Here is a 27,789-nt window from a genome sequence, read left to right as displayed (position 1 = left end):
CGAATTTTATTAGAAGCTGCAAAACCGGGAATTTTTCATTCACAGAATATTTACTCGGCAAATGAAAGGTTTCCCCGAGCGCGTTTGCAATAGTGGAGCTCAGTTTTTGCGGGAACCACTTCTCGATTGTTTCCCCGTTTTGTTCGATGAACTATAAGAGAAGGTCAAACAGACGTATGCAAATTTTTGCTTGATAGAGAATGACAATTATTAGGGGTTTATTTCCAGTTTTTAGTTGAGAATGAATTCCTGCAAAAATGACTAACTTGTGTCACTTCAAAGGATTTGGATCGTGTTAAATGATTAAAATAATTGAGTACACAAACTGTTTCCTTCAATAAATTTAAGCTATTTTTAATTTAGGGCATGTGTTGGAAAAATGAATATTTTGTAATGAAACACCAACATCATTTTTGTTTCATCTGTGGAACCAAGCCTGCCAATAGTTTTTGTGGCAATTCAAAAAAAAAAAAATTGAAGAAAATAATCCACTGAAAAACTTTTTCCAAGCTCGCAATTTTCTATCTTATCATGCCATACGATGATGTTGATTTTTCAAATCCATATAATTATTTTCCAATAAATCCAACAAAAATGACAAAAATGACAAAAATGACAAAAATGACAAAAATGACAAAAATGACAAAAATGACAAAAATGACAAAAATGACAAAAATGACAAAAATGACAAAAATGACAAAAATGACAAAAATGACAAAAATGACAAAAATGACAAAAATGACAAAAATGACAAAAATGACAAAAATGACAAAAATGACAAAAATGACAAAAATGACAAAAATGACAAAAATGACAAAAATGACAAAAATGACAAAAATGACAAAAATGACAAAAATGACAAAAATGACAAAAATGACAAAAATGACAAAAATGACAAAAATGACAAAAATGACAAAAATGACAAAAATGACAAAAATGACAAAAATGACAAAAATGACAAAAATGACAAAAATGACAAAAATGACAAAAATGACAAAAATGACAAAAATGACAAAAATGACAAAAATGACAAAAATGACAAAAAGACAAAAATGACAAAAATGACAAAAATGACAAAAATGACAAAAATGACAAAAATGACAAAAATGACAAAAATGACAAAAATGACAAAAAAGACAAAAATGACAAAAATGACAAAAATGACAAAAATGACAAAAATGACAAAAATGACAAAAATGACAAAAATGACAAAAATGACAAAAATGACAAAAATGACAAAAATGACAAAAATGACAAAAATGACAAAAATGACAAAAATGACAAAAATGACAAAAATGACAAAAATGACAAAAATGACAAAAATGACAAAAATGACAAAAATGACAAAAATGACAAAAATGACAAAAATGACAAAAAGGAAAAAAATGACAAAAAAAACAAAAATGACAAAAATGACAAAAATGACAAAAATGACAAAAATGACAAAAATGACAAAAATGACAAAAATGACAAAAATGACAAAAATGACAAAAATGACAAAAATGACAAAAATGACAAAAATGACAAAAATGACAAAAATGACAAAAATGACAAAAATGACAAAAATGACAAAAATGACAAAAATGACAAAAATGACAAAAATTATGAAAACGGCGAAAATGACAAAAATGACGAAAGTTCATTCCAAAATGGGATTATTGTTTTTCCTTAACGCGGTTCTTGGCTTGCGATATAGAACATATTCTCTCTTATTGAATTTTCCCTCAAAAGGTTTAGTTCATTCTCCCGTAACTTTTTAAACCTTTTTTAGGCACCCCATTAGTTCGGACAACCTGCGCGGTACCTTATGGCAGGGTGCTCATCCGGAAGAGCCTATAGGATTTTGAACATGAAACCGCGCAATAAGGGTGAAGGGCTAAAACATGTAACATTTTCAGCTCGTGTAATAGAGTAATTAGTGGCGGGAATTTGTCATTTTACAACCTCCGTAGGTGATTGTTATTAATTGCAATTTCGTTTCTTCTTTATTTACAGGTAGGACTGATTCGAGTGAAATAAACATTGTGAAGGGCAAATTTGTGTAAACTCTGGTATGTCGATAGTACTTAAAATACTAAATTTAACTTCAAATATGAAGAGATTAATCAGTGATTAAGTGATGTCCTTTTAAGTGAGAGCCTCTTAAGATTATGAAATTTTTTAGGACGGACAGAAAGTTTGAAGGAATGAGAGATGGTGATAAAGAACAGGTAGAACTTATTAGAAGCATTAAAATAAAACTTCATAGTCGAACTTCAGATTTAAGATGTATGATCGAAATTTAGAAATCAAAATTCACGGTTAAAAACTTTTTAGGAATAGCTCATAAGTGAATTCAGATCCCTATTTTGGCGTTGCTCTAACAAACATATCTACTAAATTATTTTAGATTCGACCAAGTTTCTTGTAAACGGTTAATATAGGAAATTAATTCAACATTCTGGTCAACTCTAGTTAAATTGAGCCAACCAAAAACCAATCCAGCTTGAGCTATACAGCCCAATCCACCCTCGATCACATTCACAAAACCTATATGCATTTAACAAGCCGTCAGCCATTCATGCAGCCAGCCAGCCAGTCAGTCATTCATTCATTTAATCGAGCCTTCCGAGACGCATAGGTCGTGTGCTGTTTAATCACGTTTTTTTTTTCAGCAGCTATACATATTATTTATTAGCGCAGTGCTGCACTAGTTATTGCTGTTAATGCCTCCGCGCGATACAGCCATTACATAAATGCCACACTAAAACTCTAGTATTTTAGAGCTACAAGTCGGTATCAATTTTTTTTCCTTTTTCGATTCAATAAAACCAGATGTTTGTCGGATCGAACGGATCGGACCGGGCGTTTGGTTTTATTCAAAAGAGGTAATGAACGTGGTTCGGTTCGGACAATCACTTTCTAATAGATGAATAATGTATGTAATACATACACTGCGCCGTGGTATCTCGGTGGTTAAAATATTTGATCTACTTATAATTGGAGGTTATTGGATTGTTTAATGATCGGGTTCATTAGGATCCCCTTGTTGGAGCAGGGCTGTAGATCGTAGAATTCTAATAGGCATGGTACTGGGTGGGAGTGAGTCACTGTCATTTTTTATGATTATTTTACTGACATTTTACCTAGTTTATTGAAAATAAAAATTAAAGCTTCGAATTGAAATGATATTAATTGATAAATCTGAAAAAGCATACAACAAACCATCTCGGTCCTTGAACAACTCCTGGAGATTTAGAATTAGTTTTAGGTGAATTTGATTTTTAGCAGTGAAGGAATATTTCTATAACATGCCGTTGAGTGAATAGATGACAAATTAACCTATGAAATCAGTTAGATCAATGACAGATTCTAAGAAGCTATACTATCAATTTATGATTAAATCGGCTTCATCGGTGAAAAGAGATATACTTTTTAAGTAAGAGCATCTTAAGATTATGAAATTTTAAAGACGGATAGAAAGTTAGAAGACATGAAAGATGGTGAAAATGAGCATTTAGAATATACAAGAAGCATTATCAGAGACCCCTCCACTTCACTGGAAGGTGTTTGAATAACTCGAGAACCGATCAAACAAATGAAACCAAATTTGGCATCGTAATAAACCTCTCTCTTCTTCAAGTGAGGAGATAGAAAGTACCTAGGGGTCTCCCTTAACATTTTTTTTTGCACAACTTGTGAGTAAATCGAACCAAATTGGGCATGGAAATGTATTTGGTTTGAAGGAATGTTTCTATCACTATTTGGTATCCCTCCCTCCTTCCAGTTAGAAGACAGATAAAAGGGGAGGTAGTCACATTATTCGTACAACTCGTTATCGAAAAAGTGACACCAAATCTGCCATAACAGGATGTTTGGATACGGGAAAAGTTTATATGATGGTTCGAAACACTTCACTTCTTTCAGGAGAGGAGAGGGGTCCCCATACATTTTTTATAAGCAGCTCGAGAAATTATTAACTGAAAATAATCAAATTTGTTATATAAGGGTATTTTGGTCAAGAGATGATTCTATGACTATTTTAGACCCTTGCCTCTATTTATTGGGAAAAACGTAGGAGGTAGGGAATCCTTTACAATTATGGCATAACCCGTGAATTAATCGAACAAATAAAATAAAATGTAGCTTCTTTCTTTCGTTGGAAACACATTGAGAGGAGAGGGGGCCCAAAAATTTTTTTGAATATCTTAAGAACAAGTCGAGTAAATGGAACTTTATTTGGCGTGGAAGGGGTTTTGGATAGGAAAAATGATTTTATGATAAATAAACTAATCAAGTTAATGCAATTTAGTTTGAGAGGTGTATTTTTTCCAGAAAATTTGCTGAGACAACATTGTGTATGATAATGGAAACATATCTTTTATCCAAATACTCTTCGGATGGAAGAAATGTTTCTAAGATCATTCGAGAGTCTTCCCTCCTTGCGATGGGAAGCTGAGAAAGAGAGAGACCCTTTACATTTTTTGGGATAACTCAAAAACTTTACATCTTCTATGATCATATGAGATTTCTACCATCTTCCAGTGCCAAATGTGGCATGTAACGTTATCCAGTATATTTTTTTGATTAATTTATGAAATTAACAAGTATAAATCTTTTCAACGATGTATAAATAAAATGCATTCCAATGAAAGTTTTGACCGCTATCTCGAATCATTCGGTAAAAAAAACCAAAAAATCTTTTTCTTTGCTTCTCTGTATCTCATTTATCAGAGATTCGATTTGCAAAACTGAAATTTCAGTTTTTTTTCTCGTTAATTTTATGAATTTCATAGGTATACATACTTAGCTTCTCAGAAATCTCTGTTCTTCAGTATATTGGAATGATGATTATGATGTGTGAAAAGAGCGCCTCGGGCCAGAGCTTTGGAAGGTTAAACAGGTTGCTACTGAATAATGTTCAAATTCAATTTGGAATAAAATACAACAATTCCAACTATAAACGATGTTTACAAATATCATTAACTTTTGAAAGGTGTCGCAAAGCACAACGGGTCAGCTACACCCAAAGAAGAGATTCCAAATTTCAATGCCGATAACTTTATGCCGAAAATGTACTGACGTGTACTGCGCCAAAAATGATATGATTGCAAAAACACTTCTGACGTAAGGACTCAAGCTCTCGGGCAATATGATGCAGAACCACTACATACAAACATTCAAGCGAAATCAGAAAAAAAAAATTGGGACTTTCATCCTAAAGGATAATTTATCCCAGAAACAAGTAACTAAAAAATGTTGCCGTCGATGAGAATTGAACTCAAATCAATTTTCAACTTTCATCTCGCCCATCCAACTGCTTAACCAGTGTACTACCTGACACGGATGGAAAACGATAAATAATTTTCAAAGTGTTTTTGCCTCGTTGATTACCAAAAAAAAACGTACAGTGCTGGCTTTCTGGCTGCTAAAAACCTGGCAGCTGAAGCAAGGAAATCCTTTATTGTCTCTAGTTTTCCTAATGTCGCCACGCACAGCATTAACCGAGCGGATCAATTCATTCGAGTATAGGTGATTGTTTCCATCCCAAGCCTCCAAAAGTCGCATAATTATTTAATCGTGTGCATTCAAAGAACACGTTTTGCTGAATAAAAGGTACTCGAGAGAAAATAGCAACCATTTTTCGTAAGTGCTCAATTTAGACTTCTTAACGAACATGAAAAGTCCTTAGAAGTATCATAGAACATTTTTGTGCGTTCTAAGCGGGAGATTCATCGATGGACACTGTGGAAATATGGGCCGATTAAACACATAATTTTCTCAATGTTTAAAGCAAGGATTTTCTGCCGCGAAAAGCAATTCTGTTTCTGAATTTCTACTTGGAGGGGAAACTGGCACAGTAGAAACAAAGTGGCACCCCCAGCATCATTTATTTCAACGTATGTACGTAGATTTGTGTTTACGCTAAGAGCAACCAAAAATGATGCATTCTTTCAATGTTTTTTTAGATACATTTTGAAGAACTGTGATTAATTTCTCCCATCAAGAATCTAAAATTTACAAAATAATCGTTAGTGATACAGTACAAAATAATACTCCATCGAAAAACAGTACTTTTTCACGAGCTCATTTTGGCTTTCATTTACTCTTGTAGCAATAGATTTCGTAGCACTTCATTGTAGGATGTTTTAAAAAGAACATGCTGTACAACGCTTGAAGTTATTCTTTTTGAAATAAGAATTCCATATAAAAAGTAAGGCAGAAATATCACCAAAAGCAAAACCAAACTTTGAAAAATTTACGTTTGATTTCGAATCGTGTGAGTCTGGTTGGGAAATAGTTGATGGATCATTAAAGCAAGTTCACTAGTGTTGTGGGAAAGTGGTAGAAATATACACACTTAAAGCAAATTTTGAAAATTGTACTATGCAAAAATGTTTTCAAGATCTTTGGCCGTTGTATTTTCCAGCCGTTTGTGATAGAAATATTGCTATATTTGCATCACAGCATGCGAGAATACGACACCTGTTGTAAAAACTCTTGAAGGCTACGGATCTTGAAATTTTTCGGCAGGGTAGAGTTTTCAAAATATACTGAAAGTGTCAAAATTTCTACCATTTTCTCCCAACACCAATGAACTTGCTCTTAATGAATAAAAATGTAACAGTTTTTATATTTAGCCTACTTTGATTATCACGAATCAACTTTAGTAAGTATGAAATCCATTCAAAGAAGAGGTATGTTATAGCCTTACACAGATTTGGGAATGTGAAGTGATGTATTCCAGAGTAAGTAAAAGTACGTGAACGCTTTTTTTTCTTTTTTCATTTTTATTGAAAGGGAATAGCGCACGGCACCCTTCCAATTAAACGAATTTCAAATAAAAATCATTTTTATAGATAGTTTCATGCAAAGGCTGAATTGCCTTCTACTCAGCTTTGATTATAGAACTTGAAAGTGTGGATAAGAAGATAAATTTTAAGCTAAATAGAATGCAACACACCGCTCAAGCAGGGCTGAGTAGGCTTTTAAGAAACTATTTTATGGAACTTTGGGTTACTTGGGACCCTCCTTTATCTTGTGATGGGATAAGGAGGGACATGAAAATGATTTTATTTTATTTCCTTCAGTCATACGCAATGCGTTTGCGCTGGAAGGTTAATTCCGGTAGTCTCAAATCGAATCATTGCCACTAGCACTCACAACCAGAGATGCCATTCTCTACCGAGAAAAACGGAGAACGGAGAAAAAAACAAACCCGTGCGATAGTTGCAAATCACCCGGGTGAGATTTTTCGATCCTCTCCACACATTATTCGCATCCCGGTTTCGAAAGCCACACACACCTAAGTTCAATAGCTCCGGCGTGCGACGATTTGTCACTGTAGAGCACCCCGGTGAAAACACAGAACCGACTAGTTGAAGCCACCAAAAAGCAAAGACAAAAACAAACACGACGGTGTGCATAATAATAGCATCAACAAACTATGAATGTTTCGGGCGAGTGGTTCAGCTTCGTATGTGTTGGTAAACGCAACAAGCCAAGCCAGCTGCCGTCGCTGTCGCTCTCCTTGGTGAAAACATTTTTTCACTGTAGTGTGTGTTAGCTCTGTCGTGTTGATTTACAGATTCTCTACAGAGGTTCGGCTAAAAATCTCTGCGGTGCGTTTCAGAGAATCTCTACCGAGAATCGAAAACCGAGCACATCGGTGATTCTCGTTAGAGAAATTGCAAGCCTGCTCACAACTTGTGCCAATGACGTTGAAATATTGAGAACTCATGATTGGAGTAAAGGCTGTATTTTGGGTGTAGTGATATTTATTTATTTAGAAAAAGTTATTCGAAATTCGACAAAACGTATTGGTGCCGAGCAAATGTATTACAAATCCCTCTTTTGTTTTTTAATTTTGAGTCACAATTTTCCCGTATGTTTGGATGACCCCATTCCAATAAAAGACATTCACTGTCTTAGCCGAAATAGGCTTTACAGACTGAATATTTAAACAGTACAATTCAATTTTGTTCTTACCTTTCTAAATTGAATTGTTTTGTTTAATTGATTAACGTAAAATTTTTATTTTTTATTTACTCTATAATTTAATTCGAGATATTATTATTATGAGGAAGATTTTAAATTTGTAGTTTTATTTCTTAATCTCATATTTGAAATAAAAAGCACACCAGAGCACAAACGCTTATTAGTAAAAAAAACTAATATATAGGGGAGAGTGGGGATACTTGATCCCCTTTTCTTATTTTCACCATATCTTTTTGGAAAAAATTAGCAACTCGCCGTATTTGTCATTTTTTGACAGCTTGTAACTTCAAGTTTCTATGCTCCAAAAATTAGAACAATACTTGAACCCGTTGATAAACTAGAAGCATTTTCGTGGGAGTAAAAAAATTGCGATTTTTCTGAAGTTAGGGGAGAATTGATCCCCTATTGAAGGAGACTTGATCTTATATTCAGGAAGCCCTAATTCTTGTATTAAAATCAAACAAAACCTCAAGATAGAATGTTAATTGACTATTTTGGTCATGTTTGTTCTTATTTCACAACTTATAGCAGACATAAGAAGAAAATTCTATAACTTTGTCTCAACACTAATAACATTGCATACTTCAAGGCGCTATTTTTTATAATAAAGAGAAAATTAATTATTTTTGCTCTTTTCTTCAGATAATTGTTTGATAAATATTAGTTTTTGGATAAATATTAGTAATTTCGTAATCAGCAATCATAACGATCAATTCAGAAAAAGAATATGCCATTTGGAAGGGGGGATCAATTGTACCCAACTCTAGGGGATCAATTGTACCCATAATCAACATTTTAGAAAACTTTTTCTGAAAAAAGTTGAGAGTTTTCCATTGCTTTGAAAATATGGCATTATGAAGTTAATTTTACGCTCGAACGATTGATACATTGGAACATATATTTTTTTCATAATTTTCCCATGTATGGAACATTTTAAAGTGATGAAAAAAGATCTTCAAGTTACATTTTGTGAAAATTTTCAAACAAAGTTCAATTACTCAAACAATTATTTTGTAAAAAAATTTTAAGCTACAAGCATTGTTATTTTGCTCATTTTGGCACATTTTTCTAGAACATTTGATCTTTGTAAGACATTCCAGTTTAGAGATATAGCTAAGGAATCAAGTATCCCCAGGGATCAAGTATCCTCATTCTCCCCTACAACTACTTTAGTTGTTTTTTTTTTTTTGTTTTTGGGAACTAAATAATATTTTTTGGGCAGTAAGTACATACCTACATGCTTTTGTATTTTGATTTAAAAGACGATTTTGTGATGCAAATTTCATGTTTTGATTCTGGACGTAATTTCTGAAAACTATTCTATTTTCTACTGATAGTTTGTGTTTACAATAGGTTGACAATAACAAAACAATATTCATCAATTCGATTACACTCGCAGACCATGAATTTGGAATGTCGATCCAGATCAATGTCAATGTAATTTTTGGGCTTCTTCGGTATCGTACTTATCCTTATCAAGTATCCAAAGTGCGCTCGATCTGAATATGCTACATTTTCAGACGTATTAAGAATTTGATCGGAAATCTGTTAGGCGGCATCCATAAATTACGTAACGCAAAAAATGCACTTTTTTGACCCCCTTCCCCCCGTATGTCACAAATCGTAACGCTTCGACGTACCCCCCTATGAAAATTACGTAACGCTGATAATTACCCTCCCTCCCTCCTCCGATTTTCTCATGTTCTTAAATACTGATTTTCGAAGGTCAAAAAATGATTTTAACCTAAATTTTTTTAACGTTCTTTAAACGGAATTAATATCGATCAGAATCGCTCTTAGTACTCGTTGATGATATAATTCTCTGATAAAATAAATTGAATGTCTTATTACGAGTTTTTCTGTGCTTGTAAACTGATGATTTACCTTGTTTACTTAATTTCGTTCAAAGTGCATTACTTGTTACGCAAAATATACTCCACTTAGTAATATTCGTCGGAATAATCAAAATTGCATTTTTTTAAATCAATTGAGAAAAAATAGTAAGTATATAGTAAGTATAAATAAAAAGTAAAATAGTAAGTATAGTAGTTCTTGGGGATAAATGTACTCAATTTTCGGTTTTCCAACGGTTATTCCACGAATATCCAATACACATTTTAAGGAATCTATCTCAGAATCACAAAACAAAAGCCCTGCTCACATTTTCACCAACTATTCAATTTCTTCTACCAAAAGCGCTCTAGCTTTGATCTTTCCACCTATAATACTTTCATGTTCTTTCTAAATATTCTACCTTAAATTTTCACAACTCGCCGAAACGCCAAAAATTAAATAAGGGAATCTTTAAAAAGGAAATCTTACAATCCAGTTTTAATCACTTTAAAGCTCACAAATTTTAAGCTGCTTTTGGTTTGCATATCATTCTGCCAAAATTGCATGACATCAAAATAGCTCCAAGGAAACTGAAATTTTTAAGGAAAAAATCGTTACGTAACGATGAGCATACCTCCCCTCCCTCCCCTATGTCACAATTCGTAACGATCGAGCTTACTCCCTCCCCCCTAGGAGCGTTACGTAATTTATGGATGCCCCTTTAGTAAACAACAGTCAAATGGTGCACCACCTTCAAAAGCTGAGCACAGAAACGGAAAATGCTAAGATATTGAAAACATCCTCTGTATTTAAACTAAATAATTACACAACTTTCGTAACCTTTGTGATTCAGCCAAATTCAATCTCATAAATTTTAAAGTTTGCCAAATGAAAAAAAAAAGAAAGCAACATTTCCCGCCAAACCACCACAAATCAAACCAATCAGTGATTATAGTGATCTCGCCTTTCTCTGCATTTGGTCCTATGCTGGGGCTAGCTACGTATTAATTACCCGGTTGTATTTTTCGATCCAATACTTCTGCTGCTGCTGATGGTTGTTGTAAAGTTTGACCATGTTGCGGTAGGGCAGCTTGAACGGAGTGGGAATTTTGCTGCAACCATTAATTCATTTAGTGTAACCTTTCATTACGCGAATCTTATGACTTGCCAGAATAAATTGCAATTATCAGTCCATAAAATTAAAATAATAGGTTACGGGGCCATAAAGCTGAGAAACGGCTTGGTTCTGGAGCCGCCCGGGGGTGATGATTGAAATATCAACCGGTCGATCGAATGTTTATTCGAGAATTTTTTGTGATGTAATGAGAAATTTATTGCTTTCATTATAATTTAGAATATTTTTCATCTAATTTATACAAAGAAGATGATTTAAGAATTTCTAAACACTTGTGATTCGAAAAAAGTCTGGTAAAATTGATCTTCAAAAGCTGATTCTTACGTCAGGTGAAAAAGTTCAATTACAAAATCTAATCCGAACACGATACTCTTTATTAATGTAACAGTTTACAAAACCTTGTCGATTCCTTTCGAACCAATCGGCTGGTCTGACTGACCCCGATTTGCAGCCGTCTCGGGACAAAAACCAACACCCTTCCCTACAACAAACAGAAAATGGTTCCGATAGACGATGCCGCCGGATAATTTGCATTTAGGGTACTAACAGATCACAGCCGAATGAATGACATACCGTGAAAACAGATCCAATCGGCATCGCAATCCGCCAACTTGTGCTGGTCATTCTGACATCTTTGTCGAGTGGTCCAACCCACTGATTCCGTTCAGAATCGATTCTTAGACAAGTAGAACGGTCAACGGCAAAGTTCACGAAACATGATCCCTTGGATCGGTCTCGTCTCGTCTTGTGCAATAGTTGATGTTTTTCTACTGCTGCCACTTATGGCGAATCGATCCGGACCCCGCTCGATTTCATGTTTTTTTTTATTCTCGCTTTTCCTTTAACGCGGAACTGCATCGAATCGAGGGTTCTGGACAATATCTTATCGGTTGGTAATCGCCGTCGATCGAGAGTAATGGTCACTATCCGTGGGCTCGTGTTGTGGGGTAAATTGAATGGATCCGACTCTGAAAGACACCTTTCATGGTCATTTCAAGTGGCGACGGCGACGAGATGAAACTGGCCCTGATTTGCTACGGGTTCTACTGATGTTGGGCGTGATTGCGGATTTTCCTCCTGCCATGGGTTCAGTGCGGAAAGGAACCCTTTCAGGTCTGTATTGAACGAAAAGTGGAGGGAAACGTTAAATTAGATTTAGGAAAAACAAATATGGTTTTCGAGTTTCACAATAGTGTAATATCAATTGAAGTTATTTTAATTGGCAATGAAAAAAAAAGTTTCATAACAATGTAGTATCAATTGAAGTTATTTGAATTGGCATAGAAGAAAACGAAATATGATTTTTAATTAGGCATACTAGCAGCGATGACATCATAGGTATTTTAAAATTCCAAAATTTTCATTTAAAAAAAAACTAACTTGGTTTTTGGATGCTGACATCGAACATTATAATAGTTGAATCTTATATATTTTAGTTAAATTTCATTCCATTTGTTTCTTTGATTTTCAAAGAGTCATAAATATTTTCCCCTAAAGAAACCTTTAAAATATCCATGCTTATAAAAATCATCGAAGGAACGGTAATACAAGAGTTCGTTCAGAAAATTGTATTCAATATCTCCAAAGAAATAATAACTGTTATAGTGAAATTTCTGATACCAAATGCGATTATGAATTGTATAAAGCAACTTAACTGCGGAAATGATAAAAACGAATGATCAAAACCGATCATTACCAACTCGGTAGTAGTCAACATAATGATACCGATGACTTGTGATTCTCCAAGCTCTCCAGACCATCGTAAATCATCTCCAGTTTTTAGTGCTCAAGGAATAGACATCACCACCATGAACAAATAAAGAATCTGCAATTGGATTCTGGAAGCAATAGGTTCTCATAAGTGACACATAATCGGAAAAGGTCATGCATGTTGATCAATGCCGATTGGTGCTTTTTCTCTCTATGCCAAAAAATGGCAAAGAAGCACTTCTCCAGAAATGACATGATAGCTTGCCTATTCTATCTATCAGGGGTTTTAGGCTGTATACGAACGTTAGTATTGATGAATGTTTTGCTTCAGCCATCAGTGAGCTTGCCAGATTGTCTGGTTTTATCCGGACTTGCCCGGATATTTGATAGATATTTTGAGAAAGATCCAGTTCGGCTCGGTTGCTCGGTTGCCCGTATTTCGTTGAAAAATGCCCGAATTTTGCCCGGATTTATTCACTTTACATGAATAAAAAAAACTCTACAGGTTGTTATCAAATTCGTATGGTTGGCTCTTCCATATCACATATTTTTGGTTGAATCCATAATATAGATTAATCAACAACGAAATAATTCAACTAGTAGATCGCTAAAATAATTCAGCTAGTAAATTTGACTATATTTTCTTAGTCTACATTATGCAATCAAGCATCAGTGATTTTTGAGAACTAACTATTAGTTCTCAAAAATCACTGATGCTTGACTAGACCTTGAATTTCGTATGAACATGCAGTAAATTGTCTGACTTAGAGGAAAAAAGCCTCTTGTATTTTTTTCTCATGAAAGAAGTCGGAAATGTAAATATGATTTATTTTATTAAGTTGATTTCTTTTCAAAAACAATATTTAATATTTTCAGATACATATAGAGAGGGTTTACTCCGATCCCGATGGCCCATCCGGAAGGTGGAATAAAACAAGATAGATAGCGATAAACAAGATCATATCACTTTAGTTATAAAGTATTCTTAAGTTATTGAAATTTTTATCACAATCATATTTTCACAAGAGCTTTTAATTTCTTTCAGAGCGCCGGCTGTTCAACTTCCACCGAAAAAAAATTTACAATATTTTGTTTCAGGGCCATGGCGGCGGCTCTCCCAGCAGAAGCAAAATTGAAAACAAACAATGCAGTGGTTAAAATAAAAAATCATGCCACTGATCGTATATATAATAAAAATAAATTAAAAAAATAAAAATGTGTTTCATTAAAAACAAAAAAGAAAACAATTTTATCTGTTCAAGTTCAATTTATTAATATTTTGAATCCACGATGTCCCACGTTCACGGGAAGCAGCATATACAGTAAAACCAGTCATACGAATGATTAAATGAAATTTCCTGTTGGTTTCTTAGCATCGATGCGATCGCTTAATCAGCCATTCATCCTTTCGTGGCAAAGTATCATCTGATGGTTGACTCAATCGAATTTTCGGGTCAGAACAGAACAACCATATTTATGATCCTGTAGACGTGTTATTTAACTGATAAATCTGTTTATTTTTCTTTAAAAAAAAAAACTCAGATTAAGTTAATCTTATTTTGGATTTTTGCGATCAAAAACGAATTTCTTGAGTATGTTTCATCAAAATAATTATAATCAGTTTTTCAGAAGCCTCAAATACGATATAAATGCTGATGGTGTGTTTCGATGAAACAAATTTTTTTCAAGTGTTTTAAAGTCTTGATTTTCGTTAAATAACTCCTGTGTTTTGACCAAACTTCCCAGATATTGCCCAGATTTTGAGTTGAAAATTTAGAAATCAAATGCCCGAACGTTTCCTGGTTTTTATTTCAAATTGCCCGGATAAGTCCGGCCCGGACACGTTTTGGCAACCATACTTATCAGTGATGCCATTTGGCTCTAACAAAAATCAGCATTTGGCTGCTTTCATATTGTTTCGATGCCGTTCTATTAATTTGTGCTAGTGTAAATTGCACTGATTGCACTGATATTTCCCAAACAAGACTTTTTCTGAGAAATGGGCAAACAATAATAATAATAACAAGGTAAAAAATACCCGTCTATCTTAAATAAACATCAAATTATGAATAAAATTTGATTTTTTATAATTTTTAATTGAAGGAAAGTAAGTCAGTGAATGTGGAGTGAATCTGAAAAACGTAAATCAACCTTTTTGCTAGGTGAATGTTAAAAAAGTAAAATTCACCTCGAGAAAAAAAATAAACATTATCTCTGCTTCTCGGTAAATTCTACCTTTTATTTATTTTCCGTGTATGTTTATTAGACCGCCGCAAGCTTTGTATGAAAATTTCAAATTGCTCAATTTTAACACCTCCCATCACTTTTCTTTGGTTGTATTTGCTGCCAGAAATAGCAGTTAAAATTTTGGAAGCGATCCATTCAGTCCTGAATTATGGGGGTATCGAGTTTTAATTTTGTATAGAAATTTAAATTGGAAAACAAAATTTTTCATTCAAAAACCGCAAGAGATGTGCTGAAAGTTCCAAAAAAAATATTACTTTTGATGATTAATATTTCTTGATTCTTGCTGCTAAATTCATGTGAACAAAGAACAAACTTAACTTGTACCTAGAAAAGATATTTGATTTTATACAATTTATTTTTTCAAATTTAATTTGTTTAATTTTTGCGTTTTTAACTGCTTTTTTGAAAGCTGTGGTTACACAGAATGATAATAAAAATTCTCAAAATACTGCTTTGCAAAACCAGGTAATTTATTGATTTAGTTAACCATTGCAAAAACATTTCATGAAATTATGAAAAGCTCTAGCAAGCAAAGTCTTTCATTTTAAAATACTTTTCAATGGATTCAGATTTTTTTATTTTGAAATAGTTGGGAGAAGTGGGAGTTAGACGCCCAAGTTAAGGAGAATCTTTTATTACTCGAAAATGAAGAATGCAATCCAGTTAATTTGACAATAATTTTGAAAAGGGGACTGTCCTTCATCAAAAATATATATACTTATTCCAATTATATACGTCTTAATCGTTGAATTTTGAAAGGCTTTCTAAAGTATGATTTCCATTTCGTTAGGGGCAAAGTGCGCATATGTGTGTACCCAAACGCGCCGTTTAACGTTTAATAAGTGTTTATTGATTCAAGTGCCTCAGAAAGTGTAAAAACACTTCTGCCAGGTAAAAACACTTCTGATTTACTTCATAGATGGAAAAGTGTATTGCTACGCGCAGTGATGACAGATATACTGACATTCTTGAGAAAACTTTATTAAATCTATATTAAATTTAGGAATTTGTAATATATTCGTTATGTTATAAGTTATGTTTCCAACTCAAAATATAAATATCTTTCCAATTGTTGTGATGAAAACTGATGCTGATGAAATTGTTGCAGATAGATGTTGTAATTCCTTACGAGAAAAGTTGAAAAATTGCAAGAAAAGCTCCCAAAAAATTAGTTTTCATTTTTCGTCAAATTTACGCAATATAGAAAACTTAGAAAGTCCACAAATGTTTATAAACGCATAAAAGTGTAAATAGAACAAACTGGCATTTTCAGAAATGTTGAACAATGTTTGTTTAGTGAAATGATGGGGCATCTTGTCCCGACTGCGCATTTTATACCCAGTTCCCCTACCTAGTTTTTAAATTACAAAGGGAAACGCAGTGTTCGGCATCGCTAACTGAAAAAATAGCGCCGCTAATTCGATCGCTAACTCATTCAATGTTAGCGATCGCTTATAAAATACGCTAAATGTGCCGAAAAAGTTATCGCTTTAAGCTTAAAGCGCTAATCGCTAACTGTTGACCAACATTAAGGCCGGAACTAATATCAAATTCTTCTATTGTTACGCCGCCCCTTCGATTTTCCCAACTCCTCAAGGGGAAATAAATAATATTTCAAGTATTTAATTTAAAATTAGATAAATTGATCGAATTTTTATAGAATTATACGGGCAAAACAGAATCTGTGAAAGATGGGAATTTAAACAACTCTCTGTATTCTACTTTAAAAAAAAAAAACGAAGTTTCAAACAATTACAAGAGCAAATAACAGCAAGTGGAAGATGGGAGATAGCTCTTTTTTTATTTTGATTTTGGTTAAAAATTTACTCGATTCATCAGGTTTGTGCAAAGTAGATAGCATGCAATTTCGTTGCAAACAATCTTTTGTGCACTTCTTTTCATTTTGTTGTTTTTTGCATTATTTTACATTATCATCATTTAAAATCTTTAAACTGTTTTTCCCATTTTCAAATTTGCAGGAGCATTGTCAAACGTAAACGTATGTATAATTTCTATTTGAACTTAAAACAAAGGCTACAATGGTAAATTTTATCCTTTTTTTATATGCACTGATCTGTAAAATCTCTTTAAAACTGTATTGTGAAAAGAGAATATCTCAAACATTTGAAAACAAATGTTGATGAAAGGATGTTGAAATAGTTTAAATTATTTATCACCTTTTATTGTTATCTTCTTCTGTAAATTTTACACAAAAAAAAGTGCTAAAAGAGAGAAAAATTACACTTAATACATCTTTTCTCTAACTCGAGTACACATTCCTCAAACTAATCCAATTAAGCAATCAGAATGATGCCCAATGTCACCTTAACTTGATAAATGACAAAAAGTTTATTCTGTCACTGATAATTCGAGAGATTGGTACAAATATATGGGAGTTAGCGGTCTTCAATTAGGGGAACCAAATAATAGCGGATCATTTTAATTCGCTAGATCAATCAAAACTTAGCAGCAAAATCAAACCGCTAACGAAAAGTTAGCGGACTAACTAGCGAATAGCGGATTAGCGCTTTTGTGCCGAACACTGGGGAAACGGAGTTCAAATTATAAAAACATATTTAAATTATCAAAATTTAAATGATTTAGTGGTGCACCTGTTTCGTATGTATTCAATTTCGGCTAATTTTATCCGCATTGAAAAACATTGTAAATGTTCTGTTACTCATGAATTCGTTTTATATTTCCTTTTTCAGTTTTAATTTTGTTAAAATATTGTCAAAATTTTTGTCAAAATATTGCAGTTTTAAAATACCGTGGAGCAAATTATAAAAAAAATATATTTACAGTGCAACCCGCGGAGGAAAATTCAGATTTAATTTGGCCCGTTTACGGTTCAAAAGATTGCTTACCCTCGCTGAATTGCATATAATTACCTTTTTTTCAAAAAAAGGAAAGGAAACATATTTTGAAAAAAAAAATCATGCGTTCCATGTTTTTCTCATACAAAATGTACAGAAAAATATAATTTAGTGTACTTTTTGTAACATTTTGCACTTAGTACAAAGCTGTTTGTTGTCCCCTAACAATTCAATCTCTGAAACCTGTTGAACTATACTAGCAACGACCAAACTATGCCATATTTAAACCGCGGCGATCCGCGATGCCAGGTTAATGTTTGACGTTTTGTAGTTTGGACAAATGTATGGCCGTTATCAACATGATCGAATAGGAAAATTCTCAGGCTACAAAGACATCACGGACATTAAAGTGATGAGAAAAATGTGTAATTTCGAAAACAGAGTGATTATTATTTCATTTAAAAAATCTAATAAAACTTCTCACCGCTGATTGTACAAAGGCCAGAAACAGTGTGTTTTAACAATAATTTTGGCTTTGAATAAATAATTAAAAAGGCTAAAAAATCTTCCAAAAAAAGAATAAAATGATCTAGATGGATTATTCCGAATTTGGGCTCAAAAGAAAAAGGAAAATCTCAGCTTTCGAATGGTGCAATATTTAGCGATACTAACTTTCGCAAAATAAAAATGGTTCTATAAGAGACACCGTTGATGTTTTCACTTTGTTTTGTCTTGTGATGCAAAGCAAGAAACAAAAAATGTTTATTTGCTTCAAAATTTTTCTACTGGGGCAAATCATGAAACGAAGCTTCATTGTCTTGTGATGAAGATAAGGAAAAACGGAATAATGTTTTACTTTGTTTATTTCTGGACAATGCCAACGGGTGCATAGTTTTTTACGCCAAAAGTACCATCATCCTGTGCCCATATATGCATGCCATTATTTGATCAACTCATTATCTATGAGTATGGGAGCACTTCAACAGCGATAAAAGTGTCAAAAGCGAAGTCAAATGCAAAAACATCACTCGTCAGGGTTCTTTACTATTTTTTTACTACCCTTACTAACCTGGGTAAGCTTTTCCAAAACATAGTTGATGATATCTTTTGTCTAAAGCATGGATAATTTTAAATCTCCTAGTTGTCGAACCTGGAATATTTTGACAATGCTTTGTTTTGGAATGTTTCCTCTATCAGTGCAGAATATTTCAATACGATTCGTTTAGTTTCAAAAAGGTTACACAGGAGATTGTATCCCAATTCACCGAAAACTTTTGCCCAGAATTTTTTTTTATTTGTTTTTCTTCTCTAATGAATTAATGTCAATTTCATATGATTCGAAATTTATTTTTTCAAAATGATTTTCTAAATGAAACTACAGGTTTGAAATTTTCCAACTAAATTTATTTTTGAACCAATATTTTGCTTTGTTTATGGTTTGGGTACACTAATTGATTTAATGCTAACCATGGTCCTTTAAAAACCTTTTTGGTATCCGATTCCTCACGCTGCGCGTTCGAACTTGAAAGACATTTTGTCCATGACGCTGTCGCGTGGCAGACGGGGCTGAGGGATCACCCCTAGCTTCGGCGGCTATGTGCCGCCTCGGCCCCTTCATCCTCGTTGGTTGCGATTTTACTGCAAAAGATTAGTAGGTATTATGGGAACCCAATTTTTGTGCAAAAAATCTATTTCAATTTTTTTAAATTTCAGGTTGGATAAATATATTTAATTTTCTGGGAAATGGCAATTCTGGCGATAAATTTTCTGGGAAATGGTTCATTCTAGTAAATACTTTTCTGGGAAATGGTTCATTCTGGGAAAAAATTCTGGTAAATGGTGCTTTCTGGAAAAAAAAAACCGGGGGAAGTGGATTTCTGTTGATTGAAGTTCTGGTGATTTTTCATTCTGGGCAACGGATTTCGGGAAAATGGAGTACAACCACACAGGATGGAAGCCGCAAAACGAAAATTACTTTTGAACACCCACGATCCAGGGCAGTCGGACTATGACATCGCCAAGAAATTCAATGCCAACCGGTGCATACGATCTTATCGGGCCAGTAAGCAACCAAACCGGACATTGAAGCAAAATGTAATAGGTTTTTGTGACAAACAAGACCATGGACTCCACAATGTACAAGGAGGAGTGCCTGAGAAAACGTATTCTTCCGTACATTAGATCTCACAAAGGACCAGTAAAATTTTGGCCAGATTTGGCAAGTTGCCACTACAGCAAAGAGGTACTACAGTGGTATCGGGACAACGGGTGGATTTTTTCGAAAAGGAATTCAACCCACCCAACTGCCCTCAATTCCACCCTATCGAAAAATATTGGGCAATTGTCAAGCAGAAGATTAAGAAAAATGGTAGCAGACTCGAGATGCAACAGAGATGAAGAGATTGTGGAACAAAATGCTCGCTAAGGTCAGCGAACAGGGTGTCCAAACTATGATGAGTGGTATTCGATGAAAAATTTAAAATTTCATAAAACCAACCTAAACCATATCGGAATAATTTTTTTATTATTTTTCCTTTAAAATGCAATTAAAAACCTACATTTTGAGTACAAAACATTTTTATTTCGTTTACATACCTCCGAGAAAGATCCGTTTGAATGCGTCCAGATTTAAGATAATCCATGCTTTAAGAATTTTAGCTCGGAAAATAAACTGCTATCAGTTTTCGGTGCTCATCTAAACATTTTTTTCTGAATGGTGGAGTCAGCACAAAAAGTTGGAAAATTTAGAGTGTGGAAAATTTCGAGTGTCATGTCACTCGACTCGCAGATTTAGCCCATTTAGTTTTTTTTTACTTTAGAACACGACCCGAAAGGGTTAAATTAATTGGTCGATCTACACTAGTTTTTATTGATCCAGTCACTCGTTTCTAAGTTGGTCATTTGATGTTAAACAAGCTGTGCTGTAAGTAAGTGAAGCTTGGCGATATAAATGGCCTGTACCCGCCTTGTACCATACACAGAGGGACAACTCAGGGAGTCAATCAGCCTGATGGTGATTCCGTTTCTTTCCGTTCCAATCCATTCCATTCACCGAACACATCGGCGAACTGCTTTGATAAATGGCAATAATGGGTGGGGTTGGGTCAATGCTGTATGGATAACTTTTCCGTCTACTAAAACGGGGCGCTTTGTCGCTAATCTGCCAAGTGATTACCAAGCGCCACTTGAGTGAGGGACTTAGAAGGCAATAGGAGGCTGAACTTGAACCTGGCTGGAATCTGCATACACTTTGCCTAGAAGGAGTATGGATTTTCAGCTCAGGTTTCCTTTTACTCCGTCGATGTCAATGACGCTCGCGAGTATAATTAATCTATCTGTTCAATTTAACAAAGCTAAATCAAGTTAGGTAAATGTCTACAGGAAGATAGAATATTCGGTAGGGAAAACTTAAATCATAAATTTGCTCAGTAATAAACAAAAATACAATTCAAAACTGCCTTGTATTACAGTAGAAACCAATAAAATTTATGATTAGTTTTGGGCTGATTTGTTTTGGATCCATCTGTTGAGGACTCTGAGGACAGTTGATTTGAAATTTATAAAAACACAACTTAACAACTTGATACTGAATTCTCAATCTTTTACATTCGCAGCTAAAGACTTTATTTCAATTTGGTCAATATTCTAACAGCCAATTATCCTAATGGTTTCGGCTGAACTCGTAACGATGAACGATAAAATAATTATGACCGTTTATACCAGGCAAGCCGTCGGTCGATGCACTGTTATTAGTCTTTATCGGTCCGATCATTTCCTTAACTTGGCCTACGGTTCTAGCAATTGTTCCAAGAATGCTTCTTACCCAAACTTCCTTAATCAGAATATTGTAGAACTGCCCCAAGCCATCCTAAATGGAAAACCGAGGGCGGTTTTACGGCAACAGACAGATCATTTCGGTCATAGTCGTCAATGCTGCAAGCAAATCCCTTTTACTTTTGTGCCACCACCCCAAATTGCCCGAAGTATGGCACCCAAACCCAGAAAGCCATTCGAGTCGGCTCAAAAGCCTTTTATGAATGAGGTTAGAATTGAGTAGCCCGGCGCAAGTTCGCGAAAATCTTTTGCCAGTCGGCAATCGATTTGATTTGCATATCGTCAGCTGTGCAGCCAATTTGGTACCGGCGATTCGTCGTCAGTCGCTAAACCGGGGATCCGATTGATGATGGTTCTTTAACTTATCGGGTCAACCGGAATTTGGTGATGGATTTCTGTTTGGAAAGCGATTGTTGGTTTCACTCTTGCATCAATAAGTAGACGGCCTTTGAAGTTGTGCATGTTTAGCTTCACTAAAACTCGGCTTTTTAAATAAAATGAAAACAGCCCTTGAGTAAACTTACCGTCAACCCGGACATCATGCAACACTTTTCAACTTCAATGGCTTCTAAAAACTTAGTTTCCTCAGATAATCATTTGTTCATCAAAAGTTTAAAGGTTGATGAGACATCGAATTGACGTTGTCAGAAAATCTATTGGTTTCACCAGTTATTTTTGAATCTACAAAAACATTCAATTTTCACCCTACAAAGAAAAAAGGGGTAAGTTGCAACAAATTTTGTTTTTATTGGAAAATCAAATGAAAACGTTTGATGTCATTACGCAGAAGGCACCAATTTCAGATTAAGCATAAAAGATCTGCATACATTCAGGGGTAAAAATACTGCATAAAATTCTACTAGCTGAAATCATAAAATCCACACATCACCATTTCCCCCATTTTTCGTCTCCTTTTTGTGTTAATAAAACAACTCACACAACATTTGAGCTTTGAATAAAAAGTTACTCCTGTTCAACCGATAAACTTTTAAAAACTACAGACCTGTTAGTATTATATATTGAATATCATCCTGCAAAATTTTTGTATTATGAATTGCGTAATTTCTAAGATATTGTAGTTTCAATGGCAAACTGAAAACGCCAGATGATTGTATAATTCAACATTTCTGAAGAATAGATACTGGTAATAATTTTTTTTTTCGCATGTTTTTCAACATCGATTTTCTCTCATCTAGTCCCTGAAATTTTATCTAAGTTGGATTCATTTCTCTACAAAAAAAAGTTTCGCTGACTGAATGTTTGAGTCAAGACCCATTTCTGGGTCGCAATTTAAAGATACTGGTAATTTTCGAAAATAACATGGACACAATTTTATTCGCAATTTCCATTTTAAATGGCTTTCACACTTGCTTGGTAAGTTCATCTAATATTTAATCAAAACAACTTGAAAAATTTGAGCTGCTGCAAGCTCGATGTGAATGTTGTGGAATCGACGAGAACTAATATCAACGCCGGATCAAGGGGGATAAATTGCTTCCCTAAACTCAAAATTTTAACGTCTCAATCAACTTTTAATGAACGACTAAAGTAAATCAAAAGTATCAATCTCGACTCAAAACTAAGACCAAAACCTCGAAACCTTATCGCTGGTCCACAATTGTACAGTTTTTCAAAAAAATTCTCACCTATTGATAGAAAATAAAAGACTGTACTTAAAAATCGCCATTAAAAGTTATTCACAAAAAAGTTGGTGAATGAAATTTGGGTACAGTCCTTAGTCCCGAATATCTAAATTTCAACAAGATTAGACTCACTAAGGTTGCCAGATTGCCCAGATTTGGTTCGAATGTTTTCACTTTATTTGTAAAATCAATGAAAAGTTCTAATTGCGTGATCACAATTATAAATTTTGCGTCCAGAACAATTTTTTATCCAAATAAACTGGTCGATGTGTTTCGAGGAAGGAAAAACCCATTTTTCGAGTTTTTTTATATTCTTGATTTAGAACAATTCCCAAATTTGGTAGGATATCGCCCGGTTTTGGGTTTTTAAATTTTGAAATCGAATGCGCGGATTTTGCAAGGTTTTTAGATAAAAAGCTGTAGAATTTGCCCTGCCCGAATAAGTGTGGAAAAATATCTGGTAAGCGTATAGCGTTGAATCATTTCCGATGTTCTGGATTCAACTTTTTATAAAAGTCAAAATTTGTTACCTATGAACGGATTGTGGAATCTGAATTCAGTTTACTATTCTTGATTTTCAGTTCGGTTCAATTTTTGCATTTAAAACTAAATTTAGATTACTTTTTCTATGTTCGAACCTCATCATTGCTGAATATTGAGAGAAAGCATGTCACATTACCAACTATTTTTAACATTTGAATTTGAAATTCTTACTCTTAATTCTTATGCAGAATTGAAACTTTAAAAAGTTTTATTATGGTGATCCAGAGTTGCAAGACCAGAGTTTCATCATGAATTACGAATAATTAATTAAAGAAAGAATTCATATACAAAATCAAAAATTCACAATTAAGAAAAATAAGAAATTTTTTTACAAAACGCCCTTTTTGGTTCATAATTATTGGTGTTTTAAATTTAGATTCAAAAATTGATTTTAAATTAGAAACATAAAATTTTCATTCAAGATCAAAATGCAAAATTCAGAAGCGGACTAGAAAGAGAAATTCAAAATAGCACAAGAAAAAACAAAACAGGTGAAAACTACTATTAGAAAATACGATCTGTACTTGCTTGTACTTAATTTTTAGGTTTGGGAAAATTCAGCTGGAAATATACTTTATTGGTTTGAAGTTATTTAAATTGTAGGTACTTTAAAACCAAAAATCTTAACTAAAATCTGAATGTATCAAGTTTACAAGAGTTGAGAATGTATCTGGTTTTGTTGAAACTTACGGTTTTCTTCGGTAGCAGCAAGCAGCAACTTCTGCTCCCACGAGCAGAACCAAAGCAGTTTGTTTTGGTTCCGCATGCTTTGAGTCAAGGGGCTGAAGAAAACAAAAATTCCCGTACCAAGTTTTCGGTCAAGAAATTCGCAGGAAGAAGAAAAATGAAACGAGTGAAACACGTATAGGGGCAACATGGCGTCCTCATTGCAAAAATTTCAACCAGAGGCAATTTTTTAACAATCCTTAAAATGATATCTGCGGCTCGGGAATGTCAATCAAAGGGATCTTTGGTAACATTAATAAATTATGGTTGGGCACAAAATGCAGAGTTTTCAGCATAAACATTGTTAAAATCGATTCTATTTCTGCAGTATGACAACAACAGATGTATTTGGCAACCAAAATGTTACCCTTTTTCGAGTCTGTTATGGGGTGAAGTGTTTAATTTCGGGAACCACACTGACGTTCTGGTTCCAAAAATTTGGTACGGTGCGTTTGTATGCGATTTGACAGCTGGTTCAGTCCTCTGCTTTGAGTCCATTCGCAATTGAAACAATAGCGGTGATGATTGAAGATGACAGCTGATGATGGTAAACACGGTATAAATGTTTACATCATCACACGGTCAAGCGAGACAACCCAAATTGGGTTCGTGGTAACACAACAGTGTTGCCAGATATTCTGGGTAAGAATATCAAAGAACTCATTGAGAAATGAGTACTTTTCCGGTTAGGGATTATAAGATATGGAAGTGACAATTAGCTATCGCTAATTAATATAGTTGTAATCTAGTGACGTCATAGACGAAACATTAATAAAGATAACTCTATTCCACCACTGAAACCTGCGTTTTCAAAAAGTTTGAATCACAATCTTATTCTTTTATATCTATTGCTTAATATGTGGTACTTTTTCACCAAAGTGTATTTTTTTTCCAAAGTAAGCTTTCAAGATCCTTCATTTATTTTTTAAAGCTTAAGAAAACTGGAAACTTTAAGGACTTGTTTTCGAAAGAACATGAGGATTTAAAATCTATACGCGAAAAAATGAATATTTGTCTGTCTGTCTAATACCTATAGACTCTGAAATTACTGAACCGATCATCGTCAATGTTAGCGTCTGAGGGTTTTTGGGACCGAAAATGGTTTCTTTAATAGTTAAAACCCCATCCGACTCAAGGGATGGAAGCTCCTAAACAAAATGTAAATCAAATTTGACACAATCCATACAATTTATAACAAATTTTCATGAAATTTCCCATACATACATATTTTGACATTGTTGAATGATTGTGAATTTTGTCAATTTTGTCAATTTTGTCAATTTTGTCAATTTTGTCAATTTTGTCAATTTTGTCAATTTTGTCATTTTTGTCAATTTTGTCAATATTGTCAATATTGTCAATTTTGTCAATTTTGTCAATTTTGTCAATTTTGTCAATTTTGTCAATTTTGTCAATTTTGTCAATTTTGTCATTTTTGTCATTTTCGTCATTTTTTTGGTTTATTTTGTCCATTTGTCAATTTTGTCAATTTTGTCAATTTTATCAATTTTGTCAAATTCATCATTTTTTTAACACAAGTTAAAATATTCGATGACAGTCTGCTGAATTTGTTGGATCTTATAAAAATGAAGATTATTATGCATAAACATAAGGTTGCCAGATTGCCCGGATATTTGAAACAAAATTTGGGATACGTTCGACCCGGCCTTGTTACCGGATTTTATTTAAAAATACCCGGATTTTGCCCAGATTTATTCAAAAAAGAAAACAACGGACACCTCCAAAACGATTTTTTCGGATACTTTTACAAAAAAATATTTTAAGGACACCTAAAATGCGATTAAAAAACTATCGATGAGTTCTGATGAAAAAAAAAAATATTTTTTTCATTTTTTTTATATTATTCCGTTTTGCAATGTCCCGCGTCCTCTCCATGTTAACAGTCGACCACGTGCATACCAAACCGTATTAACTACGCCCAACCATGTTTATTCAGATCCACATCAGCCAAAAGACCCTTCTAATCGCTATCATTAGCCCGATTTGGTACGCGAACCGCTCCGGAGCTCTTAATGGAGCGAACATACGTTCCTACTTACCATAGTTACTTATATTCACCAACTTGTCCCCCAAAATCGGTCATATTGTTCTTAAGAATCGTTCCGTATCCAAAGTAGGGTACTCAAATCATTGCTTCCAAAGACTAGTTTGCTACCTACCTTAGTACAATCCCACGGTATCGATCTGCAATCAGAACGATACTAGCTATATGGACACCTTAAGGGTGGAACTTTGGGCGTTGTTTCGAGCTTGTTATTTCAAATGGTCCTAGTAATCATTCTCCTACTTCTGGGCTATTTTTATACCCACACATTCTTAGAACATTCATCGTTTGGTGTTCAGCCTTTTTTGAAGTCATAGATTGAATTGGATAGCCAAACGATGATATGCCCTTTCCTGAACATGCCTAGCGAACGAGGGATATGAGTGCTTCTGATTGTTATTATTAAAACGATCTACAATTATGCAATTTAAACGGTGATCTCTCGATAAAGGCCACCGAAACTATCTATTGCGTTTGAGGAAAAAAAAGTCTTAATGTGAGACCATATGGTTCGATACTGAAACAGCCTTGTTTCTGCATAACTATATGGTTCAGGCATAAGTTCCAGGTTGGATTAGTTGGATACATCTGATTATGGAAAGATATAATTCAATTAAAGGTTGAATTGAGCTCGTGATTAAACCATTTAAAATGTTCATAATGAGATGTATAGGTGTAGATTTCGGCGAAGTCATATTATTTGAAGTGAATTCATTCACAATTTGATTGATTAGAAAAATTGATTAGAAAAAGCAGCATGATGTTTTGAACAAATTTGAATAATTTTATTAAATTTTAAATTTCAGGTCTTCTCAAACCTTATTTCAATACAACTTTGAAAATCTGCATCTATACTAATTTTTGTTTTTCATTCTTTTACAGGTACGAAAACTGGCTTCATCCAGCGATAAATGTACATTGACTCAACAGATTGGTTTGTATGTACTATAAAGCATGTATTATCATTTGGTAACTAATTAGAGAAATAATCAAAAAACACTATGAAATGATATTTTCGTGGACATCTGCTATTTATAGGGCGAACATGAAATTGTTGCGACACCGAAAATGTCATGCCCATTTTCTAATAATGTTCACAATCAAACCAGAATTGGTGAAAACATGTTTTTGTAGGGTTTTGTCGAACTTTCCGTCGAGCACCTCCCATCAATTTGTGTACAGTCAACAGTATCGACCATTTTTTCTTCCACTTTGCGATATCAGATACCTAATGATTTGATTGGCCCTTTTCGAATCAGA

General features: G+C 34.0%; 2 protein-coding genes across 5 annotated transcripts in view; one reads left to right on the top strand and one right to left on the bottom strand.

Moving 5' to 3' along the window:
• The window catches only part of LOC129743327 (uncharacterized), a 49,258-nt gene extending 38,373 nt beyond the window's left edge, over positions 1-10,885 (bottom strand). The window contains exon 1 of the mRNA XM_055735311.1: positions 10,823-10,885. Coding sequence (XP_055591286.1) covers positions 10,823-10,885 — 63 coding nt within the window. The remainder of the gene's footprint in view (positions 1-10,822) is intronic.
• LOC129744289 (putative uncharacterized protein DDB_G0291608) overlaps positions 1-27,789 on the top strand; it is a 438,626-nt gene that overhangs the window by 200,226 nt on the left and 210,611 nt on the right. The gene's annotated exons all lie outside the window — the stretch shown is intronic.

Source organism: Uranotaenia lowii, chromosome 2 (genome assembly GCF_029784155.1).
Source record: "Uranotaenia lowii strain MFRU-FL chromosome 2, ASM2978415v1, whole genome shotgun sequence".
In the NCBI taxonomy this organism is placed as follows: domain Eukaryota; kingdom Metazoa; phylum Arthropoda; class Insecta; order Diptera; family Culicidae; genus Uranotaenia; species Uranotaenia lowii.
This window is presented reverse-complemented; position numbering and strand designations above follow the sequence as displayed.